The 17,949-nt window shown below is 36.9% G+C and overlaps 1 protein-coding gene across 1 annotated transcript; it reads right to left on the reverse strand.

The window, feature by feature from the left end:
• Window positions 1-1,712: 1,712 nt before the first annotated feature.
• LOC117419421 (V-type proton ATPase subunit E 1-like) lies at window positions 1,713-17,124 on the reverse strand. Its single transcript, XM_034032151.3, has 9 exons — window positions 16,858-17,124; window positions 11,085-11,150; window positions 10,625-10,734; window positions 8,219-8,285; window positions 7,146-7,235; window positions 5,951-6,019; window positions 4,678-4,772; window positions 3,599-3,686; window positions 1,713-2,417 (listed from the first exon to the last, which is right to left on the reverse strand). The coding sequence occupies exons 1-9, from the start codon at window positions 16,888-16,890 to the stop codon at window positions 2,355-2,357; spliced, it is 681 nt and encodes a 226-aa protein (XP_033888042.1). The 5' UTR covers window positions 16,891-17,124; the 3' UTR covers window positions 1,713-2,354.
• Window positions 17,125-17,949: the final 825 nt, after the last annotated feature.

Consider the following 17,949-nt stretch of genomic DNA (forward strand, 5'->3'; position numbering starts at 1 on the left):
AATTGTCTTCTCTAGATATGTAGTATGTTATTTATTGCTATTAATATAATTGTATGTTGTTCATTTTGTGGTTTTACTGTTTTTTTTGTTTGTTTTTGTTTTTTGATGATGATGATTATGCATACGTTCTGTAAAGCGCTCTGAGATACCATGTATGAAAGGCGCTATACAAATACAATCAATCAATCAATCAATCAATCAATAATACCTACCAAAGACAAAAGGGTCGCGTTTGTACCCCGAAATGTATACAATTAGCATGTTGGTAGAAACCGTTGGTTCCACGAATTTGTTAAATAAATAAATAAATAAATAAATAAATAAATAGTGGGTTTAACATCAGCATACTGCAAGACTTCCAGAAAAGTTCCAGAAATGCTGGGTGGATGAGCATCTACTGAGAAATGTGTTGAACTCGAATGCACTACCGCTATACTGGATCCACAATAAAAACAAAATATAATCACCTTATACTGACGAGAGCCTTGCGCTGTCCGGCGTATTCGGATTCAGATATTTATTATTAATATTATTATTATTATTATTATTATTATTATTATTATTATTATTATACTATGTAGTGGCAAAAGTGGGCTAGTAGGGTAACCTATTGAAGAGTTACGACCAGTGTATGTACTGTACTAACATTTTGACTGGATAAGTTTTATATCATTAACCTAAAGTGCTGGATTTTACCTCCGTTCGTAGATGACCATAAAGATCAGAATGGCTGAAGATGCGGTTCTCTAAGAAAACGGGTATATATTACATATGTAGGTTTATAATAAATATATACGCAGTCGAAAAAGGATTAGCAAATAATACAGGGATAGCGTTTTCTTACGGATAGCTATTTTCTTAATATTTTAATTTTATTTATTGTTGTATTTAAGTCTATCTTTTTTAAAATTATTTTTTTGGTGGCCAAATGAGGCAGGCTGCACTTGATGAAAAAACTATTTAACTCAAAATTTACATAGGTGATGCACGCTTTATATTTTGTTAGACAGCCCCCCCCCCCCCCCCAAAAAAAAGTACTTAAAGTACATTGTACAAAATACTGTTTTATTTAAACATTTAACAACTGCTAACCAAGGTTTGTGAATCCCGTTAAGTTTCTAGGTGTTAATTCTTTCACAATGGTGCAGCCTCCAATCTTACACTTTTATGAGGTTTGCAATAATTCTTAATGGTTATAACAAAGTGTGTATAATATAAATTCTATATACTCTGTGTTAAGGCTTTATTAGGACCTGAAGCTAATATTGGGTTGGGCTCACTGTTTTTCCAGATCACAGCATTGACACAATGTGCCAGAGGCTCCACAAGATGCTGGAAGGGGTCTAATCCATTCTATCTGGACTTGAAAAGCTCTCTACCCATCCTGCCTGTCACTGCTGGTGGTGGTGGTCACCGCAGTCTCTCATGGTGACCACTTTCCTGTCGTTCTGCCATTGCTGATACACTGATGCCCAATAGGGAACAGCCTCCCAGCATGGCTGTCCTTGGCACTGTGGCACCTGCTCCCTGTATACACACACACTGCCTTGTTTTGTTTGTGTTTATATTGTGGTTTTGTGTATGAAGGCTGGACAGCAGTTCAACGCAATACACACCAAGACAGTGACGACTTGATCATCATAAGGAGGTGTATGTTGACTGCGTGTTGAATCAGTATTGGGGCTCAGGAAGACAATTATTTATTCTTGAGGTTGAGGTTTAAGAAGGCCGAGCATCTTTATTTTTTGAAACCACAGATACAGCAGATGAAATGATACCAAAGTCATATTTCATTTTCAATTAAATAGTTTCCTAGTCTCAATCACTTAACACTGGAGGCTTGCATTATCATTAAGACAGGAATGGCTTTTTTATTGTCCGTCTTTAATCTACAACACACAAACAGATCTACCAGTCACACTGCACTGCAAAAGACAAACTGCAAGGCTTAGGAAGGAGGGTTGTTCTGCATCAAGCTAGTCACGAGACAGAAGATAACTATGATGTATAGACATACGGTACAGTAAGCATGTGATAACCTGTTCTGTATTTCTATATTTAGTTTTATTTGAACCACCAAGTCAAGCCACGCAATATCACCTCCTGGTGGTAAATAACAGTATTGCAGTTACATTGATGCATGACTTTTATTTTTTATTTTTTACCTCTAACAAATAAAACACAGGGCTATACAACAACACTCATATCTCTCCACTAAACAAAGTTTTACAGTACCTACACAGAATGGAGTCTTTAAATATATTTATATAAACGTCACATGTTTTGTTTTTTTTTTCACCCCTGTTTAAAACCACCCTTATCTGCTTATCCAGCAGCGATGGGTGCGGAGTGCACTAATCCAAGAATTTCCTGTTCGGGTTTGCACCAAAGAGAGCAACTCGGATTTCAGGCATCATCTGCAAAGGAAAGAATAAAATACTAAATCAGGGAGGTAGTCCTATTATTTATCCTACTCAACAATCGATATACTTCTTGAGGAGCTAATATAAAACTTTAAAAATAGAATCTGAAAATGGAAAAGGGACTTTCAAATGTGAATCCTGTAAAAATGGTAGGCACAGATAGTTTAAATGGTACAATATTTGCAGAAATCAACTTTCTAGTATACATTTAACTACAGTAATAATGTCTTTGTGTTCAGTTGTAACATGGGAAATAGCATGCTGCAGCTCCCATGCTCAGTGTTAGTGAAGTCCTGATCTGACAGCATGTAACACAGACAGCTCTTATGATTACATATTACTATTCATTTTTAAGTAAAAACAAGTTTAAATTGCAGGGAGTTCGTTCTGCTATATTTACGATATCAAATACACCACAGCAAGAACATGGTCATATAGTTTTTAGATATTTTCAGTAGCACAATCTGAGAGCTAAATATAGTGAATGTCTTTTTTTTTTTTTTTTGCTGCAATCAAGAAAGCTGCAGTATATTTCATTTTGAATTCCCTTATTTTTTTCTCAGCAGTACACTTCCTAATTACAGTCCCAAGCATTTCTGTGCGTTCTGCTTTCACGTTTCTTAAAATGGTCAGTTTGAAAAAAAAATTCTCCCTACAACAGCTCACCCTGCTTAGTACAAAACTCTACATTACTGTTTTTCATTATGGTAACGATACTCTTAAAATTACCGTTCCTGCTTCTTTTAAACCATCCTTAAACTCCTAACAGTAAGCAATGTAACTAAATCTATTATATCTGGGATGCAAGATGCAACAGACAAAAAATAAATCTGTTTGTGTTGACGCTTGTGTTAACACCTCTGCACTTACAAGCATTAGTGGTTGAGAAATCATATTGTCATAAAGAACAACTGCGGGTGTGTACCAGTATTGGTACACACGTATCACTGGTTGAAAACCACTGCTGTTGAAAAAAAAAAACTAAAGTGTCACCTACACACCACCTCTTGTTACCCCCTATAGTTTTATAACAACCTGTACTAAAGAATGTCTCCAGCAAGCTATCACAATTGGATAAACAGTTCTCAAGACATATGCAAACATGATGTGTGACACACAAACAAGTGCGAATGCCTTCACTATACATTGTGAGGAACCCCAATTCAATTCCATACCTGTTGTGCCATAAGATCCAGTCTGCTTTCCAAGGTGTTGGCCACTCTGATTTTTCCATTAGCGTTATAGATTTCCACACCTCCAGATCTGGGATATACAGCAGTGTAAATTAACATTATTCTGGTAATACCAAGTAAAAAAACAGCAAAACCAAATACACCCTGGGAATTGAACCCTTTTCAGGGGACTGGAAACAAACACCTTACCCAGTCATTTTGCACTGGTAGGAAGTTAATCTAATACAGTGATATTTTAAACCCATCGTTCTCTTTCATTTGATGATTTTTAAAGGGTATATAAGGACCTTTTTTATTTTATTGTGTGTTACATATTCCCATGTGTTGCTACAACTGTTTACGTAAGGTGTGTGTATTGTTTAATTATTTTTTTTTTCATTTTGACCACTTTTTTAAACTTAAATTGCATTCCCTGCCTCAAGATGGCTTCCCATGTACCCGCATGGACCTCTCAGAACTACATTTCCCATCCTCCTCCTGCTCACTGTTAAATCCATCTGTTACATGCAAGCAGGAGGAGGATGGGAAATGTAGTTCTGAGAGGTCCAAGCAAGTACATTTTATCTGCAATCTCCTTTTATCCTTCCGATGTAAAATATTTTTTTTATTTACTAAAATGTGTAATCTCTGCAGTGAATTGTGGGATTGTAGTCCCCAAGGCAAACCCGTACTACATATCCCAGTTTGCACAGCTGTAGCTCTGTTTGAGACAGTTTATGACTTTGGTATGGCAGTAAAAAAGTCAGCTTGTAAACCATTCAATGAAAACTAAATTGTCATTGATTGGCACTCAGTTGCAGACGAGGGAAGCGTGTCATGTTGTGAAATTAGCACATTCATTAATATGCTTGTTTGGTTTCTTCTTAAATTTCTTAAAGGGAATTACTCAGAATATACAAGTATTGGCACGCCCCTAATGGACACGCAGCGGAATAAAAACCTTTAATAACAACTCAGAAGTTAAATCTTTGTGAAAATAGTCCATAAGGTGCTTGAGACGGCATAAGCATGGAAAATTAACTTTGTTTGAAATCTTTTCAAGAGAAACTACTAATTCTTACATTTCTGGTGGCAGGAAGTTATCCTGGTCAATGCGAACATTAATATCCTTCTTCACAGCTGCTTTGAAGATGGGAATATTCTTCTGTACGGCAGCCTAAACAAATGCACACAACACAGGTTTCAACAAACTCAGTTGTACAATACTGAACAAAATCACATGCTTTGGACAGTCCCTCTGTTGGAAAACATGGAACAAGTATTGAATAGCAGTTTGCTACGCATGAGGAATGACGGCTGTATTCATGTTATTTTTCTGAAAAGTGATTTAACATTGGATAGAAAAAACTGTTAATTCCAAAAATACAAGCACTGCTGTGATAGATGAAAGCTGCAAGATGGTAGAGAAGTTACTCTGAAGTTGTAACAACTGAAAAAGATTCTTTTGTGTCAAAGCAAATGGCTGGCCAGCAGCACACGGCTGTACAAACAAGTCCTTTGATCTCCAGCCCTGACATGAAAGAAGCTTGCCCTTCGGGGAGTCCACTGGGGTATAAAACTAGTTAACAGGTTTTTGCTTAGAAAATACATCTGGTTTATGACGGGGTCATAAAGCTAGTTTTCAAGGGGACCAGAAGGAGCCAGGCTCTAAGACTTCAGAGAGATCCAAAGAGAAAAGGTCTCAAGAAGATAACAAAAACCAGATGTATGGACCTTTGTGGCACCAGGGGTCTGAAGAATGCACTGAGTTCAGAGGTCTTCACACTAGATCACACACACACACACACTCACACTAAATGAAATATATGGTAACAGGATAATGAGTTGTACCTTTTCTATTGGTTAAGTGTCAGAGAAAGAGGAGGAGAGAGACAGACACCTATGCAGAAGGGTATTTAATGTCATGCAACAATTGTAAGAACGAGTATTCTGTTTGTCCTGTACCTGGGACCAGACTCCCTGCATATTTCAATAAACCTATCAACTGAATGAAGAAAAGGACTCCGTGCATTTTCTTGAATCTACTTACTCACCATCCTTTTTTTTAAGTTACATCACCCTCTAAATAACATTAGCCTGCCATCTGCCATGTTGGACTGTACCATCATTAGCACCATTAATCAGGCACAAGGACCTAGATTCTGACGAGAGACATTTGTTATAGATGTACGGTATTCATTTTATTTCAGTATTTCTAAATTTGGGTTACTGTATGTAAAAGTCCTTAGATAAGCCTTGCTAAGCCATATTGGACAGTGCTTTCTTCCCAAACCTCCTTTAACCTAAAGAAAGAAACTTGGTCAAAGTTGAAGACTGAAAATAGAATACAATTACCTTCACCATGGGAAGATCCTGTTTACGGCAACGGATAACCACAGAGGGCTCCAGTAGCTGATAAAATCCCTGCCAGATAAATAATGTGTTATTATAGAGGTTGTACCAAACCTCTCCACAGTCAACAGGGGTAGCCAAAACAAGAACTGATGAATCAGCAATAGTTACTTTTATGTATTTTTTTATATATATGGATCATTAACTGTAACAATCGACACTAGTTAAAAGAATATTACTAACAAGCGCTTAGTAATATACATATGCCGTGTAAAAAACTCACAGCCACCATGGGCACATTTAAAGTGTTACAGAAGCTCCTGCAGTGTTTACATGAAACCCATTGCTGTATCTTTGTTGTATCCCGTATTTTTTTTCACCCCTCTTCTGCAACAATGCTGGGGCTCCGATTGAAATGAGCGGTGTATTGTGGGAACAGAAAACCAGAATTGTTGTAGGAGGGAGCGTGATCTGGATACACTGTGAACCTTAGAAGAGATTTACTTCTCCTGGCGAACGCTCCCGAGTAAATGTTGAGAAATGTGTTGCCCAGTTGATTTATGATCCATGGTGTGTGAATATGTCAGTGTTATACTGAAACTGAGACAAGGACGGGACACAGGAAAGGTAACGTAATACGTTTCTTGTAAACTTTCCAGTGTGCCGTGTAACACTTTAACCTTTTATTCGTTGTTCTGATTAAGTAAATCAGACTTTTTCTAAATCGAGAAAACACCATGAGCATTCATAGAGTACTACGGTTATAAATATAACCCACGATCGCCCGACGTCTATCCTCATGAGGGAAATAACCACAGCAATCTATGGACGTTCATGGAGCATTCTTGTTGTAGGACATGTATAATGTTTGAAAACTAAAGTATGTTTAAACTTATATTTAACAGCCGATATGGAACAGTGCGATTCACCCGGCTATTCTGTTATTTGATTTGAATGAACGCAACATAGGATTCCAAAAAGAGATCCGGCGATAAATGTTAAGTTTCACTAAATCAAGGACTTTAATAAAAAGGAAAGTCCAACACACTTGTTTTATAATAGCTATAACTACAGGATGACATCTCGCCTCCATCTTGAATTTGAACCACCAGGATGTTATCTTTAAAACGCACAGTAAAACTGATGGGACTATAACTACATTCAGGCTTTTCCAGGAGCACACAGTGAAAAACTTTACCTGCAGCACTAGTCCTTCCAGCAAGGTGGCATACCTGACCGGATCCTTCGCAATCTTTCCCAGCCTCTGTCTGGCTTCGTTCAACAGATCCTGACGCAAGAAACACACAACCATTACAGCCTATCAATCTAATATAGCACAGCCATCACTGCGTATCCATCCTATCTCGAATAAGAATGATTCTAAATCGTTTCAATATAGCACAGCCATCACTGCGTCTCCATCCTATCTCGAATAAGAATGATTCTGAATCGTTTCAATATAGCACAGCCATCACTGCGTCTCCATCCTATCTCGAATAAGAATGATTCTAATTCGTTTCAATATAGCACAGCCATCACTGCGTCTCCATCCTATCTCGAATAAGAATGATTCTAAATCGTTTCAGGTGCAACGCGATGCAGAAATACTTGAAATGTGTTATGTCAGAGGTTAAGGAAGTCTTTACTGTAATGAAACAAAAGTTATATTACAGAACATGCTTGGTCACATTTCTATAAGATCAGTGGAAGGATTACTATAAATATTTTAATTGCTTAACTACAGGTCTCACATTCCCTGATCAGCACTCATCCTGAATTTCCTAATGTTAGTTACCTCAGGTATAGTAGCCCCAGATTAGTGCTGTGAAATACAATTGTTCAGAGTCATTTCAACATTTAGAAAGAATTTTGCCTAAGCAGTTAACCACTGTCAAAAATATGCAAGACATGTGTAAATGTATAAAGTAGGCCAATTTATTTGCATATTTATTCACAGTACTAACCATACAGATTTAAATGCTGAACACACACCGTCTTACACACAAATACATGTTGCTGTAATTTATTAAAAAAAAAAAAAAAAAAAAGTAATACAAACATTGGCTACAAACATTGACAATAGGCTGGTCTCACAGAACCTGATTAGCACTAATCTGGAACTACCCAATGTTACCATAGGCAAACTAGTCCACAATTAGTGCTAATCAAGGTATGGGAAACCCACCTGAGATGTTTAAACGTTTAATAAATTAAACAGAAATTAACCCCCAGCGTGATGTATGCAAAGAGAAATAAACTCATGGTACTGACCGAAATCAAGTCATCTCTGGCCTTGAGGACTTTCAGCCTGGCCTGGTTCATCAAGTTGGACATTTGACTGTTAAATAAAGCAGTAGGGAACAGCTAAAGCTTTTGACTAAAAATAAATAAATAAAAACACAAGCCCACACATTAGAAAGTTTAAATACACATTGTCTAAACGGGCTGCCCCCTCCCAGGACAGAATAATTTATGCCGCCAATACAATCCCAACCTGCAATGCAATCTGCAATTTTAAATTAAGATGCAATTAATAAACAAATATATCAGTAACACACATCCACACGCATTGGCTTTGAATTCAGAATAAGAGCCATCAGTATGATGAAAAAGTGAATGACCGTGACAAATCAACAGTATGTACAGAATAGTATAGAAGAATTAGCAATGAAATGTTTAATCACAATTTGATGAGCCATTCTCCAGATAGAAGTGTGACATACAGACTGATGGACAAACAGTCAGACACCTGCATATAACTCCAGAATGTGACTCTCAGTAATAATAATATTAACGCCATGTGGCATGATAATTGGATAAGGGGTTCAGATAAATGTGAAGTGTGGCACACAGACTGATGGATAACTGGATAAGAAGTTCAGATACATGGATAAATGTGAAGTGTGGCACACAGACTGATGGATAACTGGATAAAGGGTTCAGATAAATGTGAAGTGTGGCACACAGACTGATGGATAACTGGATAAGGGGTTCAGATAAATGTGAAGTGTGGCACACAGACTGATGGATAACTAGATAAGGAGTTCAGATACATGGATAAATGTGAAGTGTGGCACACAGGCTGACGGATAGTTGGATAAAGAGTGGCAATGTGGCCACGCCCTTGTGCGTATTTTGTTTATATGTTGTATGTTGCGTGTGTTAATGTTGGTGTATAGTCATTGGTACACGGGATATAAATGGGTGTGTGCAGCACGAGTATTTAAATTGTATATTTGTATTTAGGCACGAGGATGGCACATCACATCACGTGCATTTAAAGTATTAGTATGTGAACACGGGAAAGTGCACTTTAATTAATTCACGTGCAGTTGTACCGAGATTCCAATTGAATGATTGACTAGCAATCGAGTACAACTGCATAAAAGCAGCATGTTTTCACTCGCTCGGGGTTGTGTGTTCGGTGAGTGGAGAACGGGTGTGGAGAGAAGTGAAGTGAAGTAAAGTATAGTTGTTTAAACTCACCGTGTTTGTTTGTCTGAGTCCACCGTTTGTTAATGTTAGTCCGTTTTGTTTGTCTCTTTATTTTGGCCTCAAGTGCCGTGTCCTGTTTTGTGTTAAAACCTTTTATTTTCTGTTCTGTTTAATTATTAAATGTTGAGCGCTTCATCAAAACCCCAAGTCTCTGTGTGTTACTTCCTGTTTCTGGTCTGACGTCACCCACTGCAGCCGTCTTTGTGACAGGCACACAGACTGACGGATAGTTGGATAAGGAGTTCAGACACATGGATAAATGTGAAGTGTGGCACACAGGCTGACGGATAGTTGGATAATGGATTCAGATACATGGATAAATGTGAAGTGTGGCCCATGTACGTACATCATCTTTACTGTATCCCCTTCGCAGCAGATTTCATCCCCAGTGGGGATGGACAAAGGAAGAGGACGGTAGGCCTTTGATTGGCTGTTGCTTTCATATTCAAGAGTGCACAAATTACTGTTTCAGATGGAACAGTGTCAAAATGGGGGAGGGGACAGGGACTATTTGACTACTGGCCTTTCTATAGGAGTGACTTTGCTGCATCACCTCTGGAACAAGTTATAAACCTTTATAAATCTAGTCTTGTTGAATAAGCTCCATCCTGCTGCCCATAGACCAGACTGACAGTGTTATGGCAGGTGTTTTGCAATTAGAAAAGTATAAAATGGAAGCATTTCAAATCATCCAGATCTACACACAGATATTAGGGCAGGTGGTTTTGCATTAGCACATAATATAAATTCCCAGTTTAAGTGAAGCCACAGGGAAGTAGGGCTGTCAGTTAAGTCTCCAAATAGCAGTTGATGAATTCGGCACACAGAATCGAATCGTTCAAATAAATATCGATGATTGTACCGCCCACATACCTTTTCACTCCATTCCTCTCCCCACATCGTGATTATTTTAATATCATTGCAGTGAAGTAAAAGCTTGTGCCCAGCAATTGAACACGAGGGGTAATTACGCCTTGGTAGCATCAGGAGAAAAAAAAAAAACACAACAAAACTTGCAACAAGCCTAAAGCAAGTTTAACATACTACAGGAGTGTTACTAAAATATTTATTCAGCAACAGCTGCAGCATCACGCATTGCATCTTGTTAATACTGTACCACCTAACCTTCACTATCTGTAAAACACACAATGGAAATCCCTGCCTGACAGGGAAGGAACTCACATTTTCTTTTGCTGTTCGATCTGCTTCTCTTTTTTTTCATAGTACTCCATAATCTTCAATCTCTGAGTTTGTACGAGACGACCCTTCTCAATGTTAAACTCTTCTTCTGCCTGGATAAGAAAAACGTACAAGGAAATGTAGAAAAGCACTGAAGTTGAATGTGCATACTTTTACACACTATATGCATATGAGTTGTGCGTTATCTGTACGTTATCTATCAAAATTGGCAGATCACTAGATCGTGCCAACTGATCAAGCCCACGTCACATAGATCTACTATATGGCAGCTCCCGACTACCCTAAATGAATAATTCTCACTACTGATTATTCAATCAATAACAACATTCAATAGCTCACCTGAATGTTGATGGCAAATTATTAAAAATGATCTGAAAATGTAAGCGGATGCATTATCCATTGGCACGGGTGCCTGTAGAGAATACAGACAAGGTCATCTTACCTTTGCATCGATTTCCTCAGCTTTCTCATTGGCCTCCTGCTCAATGAAGGCCATCATGTGTTTGATCTGTGAAAGCAAGATAGTTACAACCAGAATGAAACAGAAGCTTAGACAGAAAACTATAAGAAACTATTGACTTGTTTCCACTACACAGAAATTTCCACTGTACCCATAGAGCTTTGAGGAGGCAAATAATTGATGTAATTTCCTGTTTTTAACCAACTTTTTTTTTTTTTTTCCCAGTAAATTGTATTTTCTTGACCTTAAGCCGTAGGTGAGTTGAAAGATGTCACTAAATTTTTTAATTCACTTTTTTGGGGCAAGATATCCCTGTTGCAACCAGACCCTTCCTTTAAATTCACCCTTTTGGAGGTCAATTAAATAATTAAGGGTCTGGTGGGATGGAAGGTTGCCTACCCCTGATTTAAAAGGGATAAGTTGGTCATACTTCAGTATTTCCAAAGATTAACAAAACTAAAAATAAATAAACATTCCCAGTCATACTGTTAGATGTGATCCTTCCTGCCATCTGATTGATCAACATCACCTTATGCTTTCTGTACGGTACCATGTGATCTGTTGGTGGTGCCCCGTCACCACATGTGTCACATAACCATTTTATATCATGTATGTAGTACATTCATAGGAATAATGCATTAACTGCTACAGCATGCCATACAGAATCATACACAGTATATATACCGAGGAGCCTGTCATTAAAAACAAAATAGGGCAGCAATGTGGAGTAGTGGTTAGGGCTCTGGACTCTTGACCGGAGGGTTGTGGGTTCAATCCCCAGTGGGGGACACTGCTGTTGTACCCTTGAGCAAGGTACTTTACCTAGATTGCTCCAGTAAAAACCCAACTGTATAAATGGGTAATTGTATGTAAAATAATGTGATATCTGTACAATGTGAAATAATGTATAATGTGATATCTTGTAACAATTGTAAGTCGCCCTGGATAAGGGCGTCTGCTAAGAAATAAATAATAATAATAAATAATAATAATAATAAATAAGTCTATTTAAATGTAATAACTCCCCTTTATAGTCACAGAGGTAGCTATGTTATTTGCAAGCTGCAGGCTGAGTAAGCACCACTGGCGATCCGTTTTTGCATTATTTTGAAAGTGCATGCTTCAGTGGTTCAACACTTACACTGTTAATGTATTTTTACAATGTGAACTTTCGGTATTATAAATGAGATGTACTTTTAAAACACATCTCAAAATAATGCAAGACTCAGCATGACACCGTACTTACTACTTTTAGAGGTGTCGTGAGCCAGGATGTACACGCAGAGCAGCTGAAGATTCAATTACTTCCGGATTGGCTAAAGTCTGTGCACAGCGAGGATTGAAATATTTTGGTCTTGAGGTGGCTGATGATGGAATAGTAAAACAATATAACAAGACCTTGTTTTTCTCCATGGATACTGTAAAGCAAAGCACCACTAAGTTAAAGAAAGCTATTGCTTTTCATATGTCTATATATGTTTGATGTTGCAATTGTTAATATATTACCTGGGTTTTGGAAGACTGATATTATCGATATCGAAATACGTGCAGGATATCAATATACAATTTCCATATCGTTGCCCACCTCTAATTATATATATATATATATATATATATATATATATATATATATAGGTCAAACACAAAACGCTACCATGTCCTTACAAAATAACTGATGCAATTATAAAAAAATTGTAATTATATATTCCATAAAATTACTCACTATACACCTTCATTTTAAGTAAAGATTGATTATTTCATGTTTGACTTATCACTTAAGAGTCAAAAGGTCCTGTGGTGTGACTGTCCCCAATGGTGTGTAGTAATAAAAACTCTGAATAAGTTCATCTTTTATGCTTTAAAAATGCTAGCTAAGGCTCCTAAATTAATTCTACTTGGATATCCTGTGCTACTATAAGACAGAGTTCAAAAGTATTATCTAAAAAGGTTGTCACCAAAATCAATGTCCAATGGTGTGACGATGAATCTGCAAGGAAATTCAGGCATGTTTGGAGACGACTACACTTCATTTTTGACATTAGGAATTCAACAGGCCTTTGGAGGACTCCATCAAGGTTAGTTAGTCTCTCAGAAATATCTTTTAAATCATCATCTATGCCTCCCTGTAGACATGTACATTCTGTATGTCCTTCAGTGTGACACACAGAAAAGGAATTGATCAAAACAGGTTTTTAAACTGCTTCTCTTACACTGAAAACAAATAAGTCATGAGAGGATATATATGGCTTTATAAGCGCCTGTTTGGAATCAGAAATAGAAAATGTTCTATGCTGTGACAGATATTTGAGCGTCACTCCATAGGACCTAGTCGTCACACCACAGGAAACAAATGGATTTTTAGCCTCATAAGAGGCACTATGTCCTTGTATAATCTATAAAGGCAGTATACATAATTTACCAAGAATTGCTGTAGGATTTTAAGTGATAAATGTTTCATATTTTCAAATATAGCTAGTGCTTTGGAAAATGTTCTACCACAACTGATAATGATGTACAGATTTTTCTTTAACATCTCTTAACCTTTATTTCTTCTGTTTGCTTCCAGATGCCCACTAGCAAAGAGAGAACAGCAAAGTACCGAGCAAAGATCAATAACCATCCTGCTAAGAGAGAGGCCTTGCTGGCACAAAGAGGTATATTATGGAAGGTTCATCAAAGACACAGCCAGAGCCAAAGGAGAATTCTCATATTTGTATTTATGTACCATAGGCCTAATATTTAATCTCCACCCTGTGTGGTCCCTTATGATTGTAACTGCTCTCATTGTTATCATTCAATTTGGTGTGCCATTAATCTTTGTATAACACGATTTAGGGAGGGTGTTAGTAAGATAGAAATCATTGATAACCATCCCCTCAGTATCAACATTACTGTGTTATTGCCTCAGCTACCAGGCAAAGAAGGCTAGGGACAAGTACAGGATTTCCCAAATCAAGGACCTCACTGAAGCTAGACAGAAAAAGACGAGGGATAGTTGGCAGAAATCAAAAAGAAAGATGTTGTCAGTCATATCTCGGAGCCAGAACCTTCCCCTTCATCATGCTTTGTGAAGCTGTCACAAATTTCAAATCATCAGCTAGCATGATCAGTGGAGTGATACTTTTGAACCCCTCCCCCTGCAGCACATCTGCTGTATGATCCCTTTCTCCCATAAAACACGTCTTTTACATGCGACTCTTTCCTTGTAGCATGCTTTTAGAATTTTAGAAAAAAAAAAGGACAAAATTCCTGTGTAAGGAATAGACTACATTTAAATGGAAATAATATCTTGAGCTATAAAGTAGAATGTCATATTTGTTTCCCATACTTAATGTTACTTATTGTACTTAATGTTACTGAAAATGGCTATGAAGTGCTTAAAAAAATCAATTTGTCCCTAAAAGGGGCTGGCCGATGTTGTCCACATTTACTTTTATGTTCAACATGTGTTGCTTTTGAAAAACAAAAACCAAATTAAAATGGTGTATTTTGTTTCAAAATGTTTCCCCAATGTCTAGCTTGTATTTCCTTATTTGTCGCATCACAACTCATTATCTCATCATTCAGACTTCAGTGTAGCGTCCCATGGTGTGACATCACAGTCCTACGGGTGTGCCTGTTTCAAATCGGTATGAAAAATATCATGAATAAATGCTTTAAATCAGTACATCTGCACGATATCAAGGTAAACTGAATAATACAAAGCTATTCAGCTATTTTAGATTGGAAGACTTTTTGAGGAAGAAAATCAACTGACAGGCGTCAGCTATGGCAAAACTGATTACCGTTAGACCACAAGTCTCAGAATAACTCCAAGTATTGCTCATTATAGTAGTACTCTTAGGATGTTACTTAAATTTACTAGCAAATGTGTTCCAAACTGCACTGAAAGGAACATTTCCTTAAAGTATGTTGTACATTTGTTGAGGCGAGGTGGGGTCACAAGGAACCTTTTATGCATCTTGAAGAATTTAGTGAACCAGTGAAGCTACAAGGCTAGATCCGCCCCTGTTAATCACTAATTGATTGATTGTGTTCACTGTTAAATAAAACCAAAATCCTACAAGTTATAGTCTACTTTGTGTGTGTTTTGTGCGACAGGGAGGGGACAAGTAGATTTTTAAGAAGGACAAGTAGATTTTTCTAGCATTTTGTCCCTTGGACAACAAGTATCTTTCAAAAATTGCACACCCCTGTACATACATAATGTAATTATACAATGGTTAAACTCAAACACTGATATATTAAAACACTGTAAATACAGTGTAATAAACCTCCAAACTGATGAAGACTGTTGGTGCTGGTGATAGACTGAACCTGCCAATACGGCTGTGATGGAGTCTGTTAGTTTAGAGAGCCACAGAAGGACTGGCTCAAGCCCCAGTTGGATTTGGTTGAATCCAGACCTACAGTCCTTGACATGCTTTAAGAACTTCAGTGATTATATCTACTGTACCCAGTTCCATGCCACCACAAACAAGCTAGAACTGCTACAGATCTGGAACGCTGTGGAGATGCAAGGAGGGGGAAACAGTTTACTGTAAACTAGAAAACCAGCGAAAAGAGATACACATTGTTTTGGGTCTGATTTTTAATGGAAAGAGGCTTGTTGGTAAACACAGGAGACATAGCAGAGCTCTGAAGATAAAATACATTGCTAATGTAAGAATAATTCTTCAAGGACAAATGTATGTAAGTCAGATTAGCCATGTGTCACAGTCCAAGGTTGTTTCATCGTCCAAAGAGTAGAGTTCTATTTCAGAAAGCTATACGGCTTTAAGTGATTCAATGAATACGCCATCTTGAAAATATTACATTGTAAAAACATTTACCTACGTCATTCCTAAACTGTTACTAACAATTGTTTCTGTTTGTAACATCCATTCCCTTTGTTAAAAAAAAAAAAAAAAAAAAAAAAAAAAAAAAACACACAACAACTCCCTGCTTTTCAGAAACTAAAAAGGGGAACTGCAGCATTTACGTTATAATTAGCAACTTAGGAAAATACAAAGCATCACCGGAGATCCTTTTTGACACCACAGGGTTTTGATATGAAAGGAGCACCGTACACAAATCAAAAGAAATAATTTCTTCAGATATTCAGATATTAGTTTCATTTATATTGTTTATAATCAAGGACGCACATTTTCTGCAATCTCACGTACCACTGGACGCATTTTATGGAAAGGAAAATCAAAAACTAAAATATCATACTAGTGTTCTGTACACTAATTCAAAGACAGCAGATTTAGCTGCACAAAACAAATTAATATAACTGGGCAGTAGAATTTGTACTGGTAATAAGAAACCCCAAAAAGACTGCTGCCAATAGACTTTCTTCTGGTTTAGTCCGTCCTTAGAATTATCCCTAACAGTTATACCTCTCACTAAAAACTATGAATGGTTTTATTAGATTAGAATAAAAACAAGCATTGCATATGGACTTTTTGGCATAATTAATGCATATGAACTTACTAGAGTTGGCAGCATATACGTTTCTAAATGAGTTATTGATGATGAATGACATAATGGCTGGTTTTACCCAAACAGCAACATTAGGTAGTCCAATATTAGTGCTATTAGGGTCTGTAAAATCAGCAGTTACTCTTTTAGTTACACTTAAATAACCTATAAACTTAAAATATTAGACAATTATTGAGATTAATCCTACTGCACAATCGTTTCTGGCGAATAGCACTGAATGCGGTGAACCACGTAATGTTTCGTAATGTTTAATAAATAAAACACACTGTACCTGTTTCTGCACATCTGCATCGCTGAGTGCCATGGCTGCGGCGAATAGAGAATTATATTCTGATTAAAGTTAAAAAGCAAAATGATCTGAATATATTGCTGTCTGCTAAAGGTGGTCTTGCCTCTTGACTATCAGTGGCGTACTCGACTCGTTTTAAATACGATCCTTTTTTTTCTCTCCCTGCTGTTTAAATTCAAAATGATCGGGTTTTTGCTGCAGTCGCTAGATGTTAAAATGTCCAAGATCTGGTCAGCTGACTGTCGCCAACCTCCAGCTGGAACTGGATGCACCCGTCACATGACTTGACAAAAACGATTCCCAAAATAAATACATTGAATATATTTTGTAAAGTCAAATCAAACAAACTTAATATTTATCATTTAATACGATTTTTTATTGTAATTATATAAATGTTCCTAAAAAACGAATCTGCATTTTTCACGTTCGTCACATGACAAAAAAGGGAACGCCAAAACCTTACTTTTTATAGTACATTCAATACAGTATCAGCTTCATTATTGCTTTAGCGTCTGCATTTATATTTAATAATACAAAATTAAATAAAACGAAGAAATGCTATTATTATATCTGTTAGTGTCACATGACCTCTTGATACGGAAGCAGTCGACCGGTTTATATTGAACATACGGTTGTATATTTTACGCTGCTTTATTGTGCTGTGGAGATTGAAATATTAAAATTATTAAGTTTTACAAGTCAGCTTTTTTCAATTGTTGAAAGCCAATATGCATACACTTGTAAGTTGTAAAGTTTAATTTGTAACACCAATTGAATGAAATAAATGCACATGTAACCAAAGAAATGGTTGGATCGCGAATTATTAATTTCAATTATGAATACATAAATGATGCGTCAATTGCTATCATATTATGTAATGGTGTTAATGTATCTATGCGAATAATATGCACCCCTTTAAAAATAGGATGACATGTATTTGCAGTGTACGGATAAATAAATGGAATGTAATGCATTGTAAATTTGCTAAAAGTAAACATTTTATAGATGAGCCAAATATGCATCGTATGACCTTTGACACATGGTGAAGCGAAAAATGTACTAAAAACAAAACAA

The sequence above is a fragment of the Acipenser ruthenus genome, chromosome 14 (assembly GCF_902713425.1).
Source record: "Acipenser ruthenus chromosome 14, fAciRut3.2 maternal haplotype, whole genome shotgun sequence".
Taxonomy (NCBI): Eukaryota; Metazoa; Chordata; class Actinopteri; order Acipenseriformes; family Acipenseridae; genus Acipenser; species Acipenser ruthenus.

What these genes read in the sequence shown, in the direction of transcription:
- LOC117419421 (XM_034032151.3), bottom strand. Translation starts at nt 16,890, where the DNA reads ATGGCACTCAGCGATGCAGATGTGCAGAAACAG. An exon ending in CCAGAGATGACTTGATTTCG is followed by an intron (nt 7,236 to 8,218) that starts GTCAGTACCATG and finishes TTCTTGCGTCAG; the next exon opens with GATCTGTTGAACGAAGCCAG. An exon ending in AACTTCCTGCCACCAGAAAT is followed by an intron (nt 3,687 to 4,677) that starts GTAAGAATTAGT and finishes TGTATATCCCAG; the next exon opens with ATCTGGAGGTGTGGAAATCT.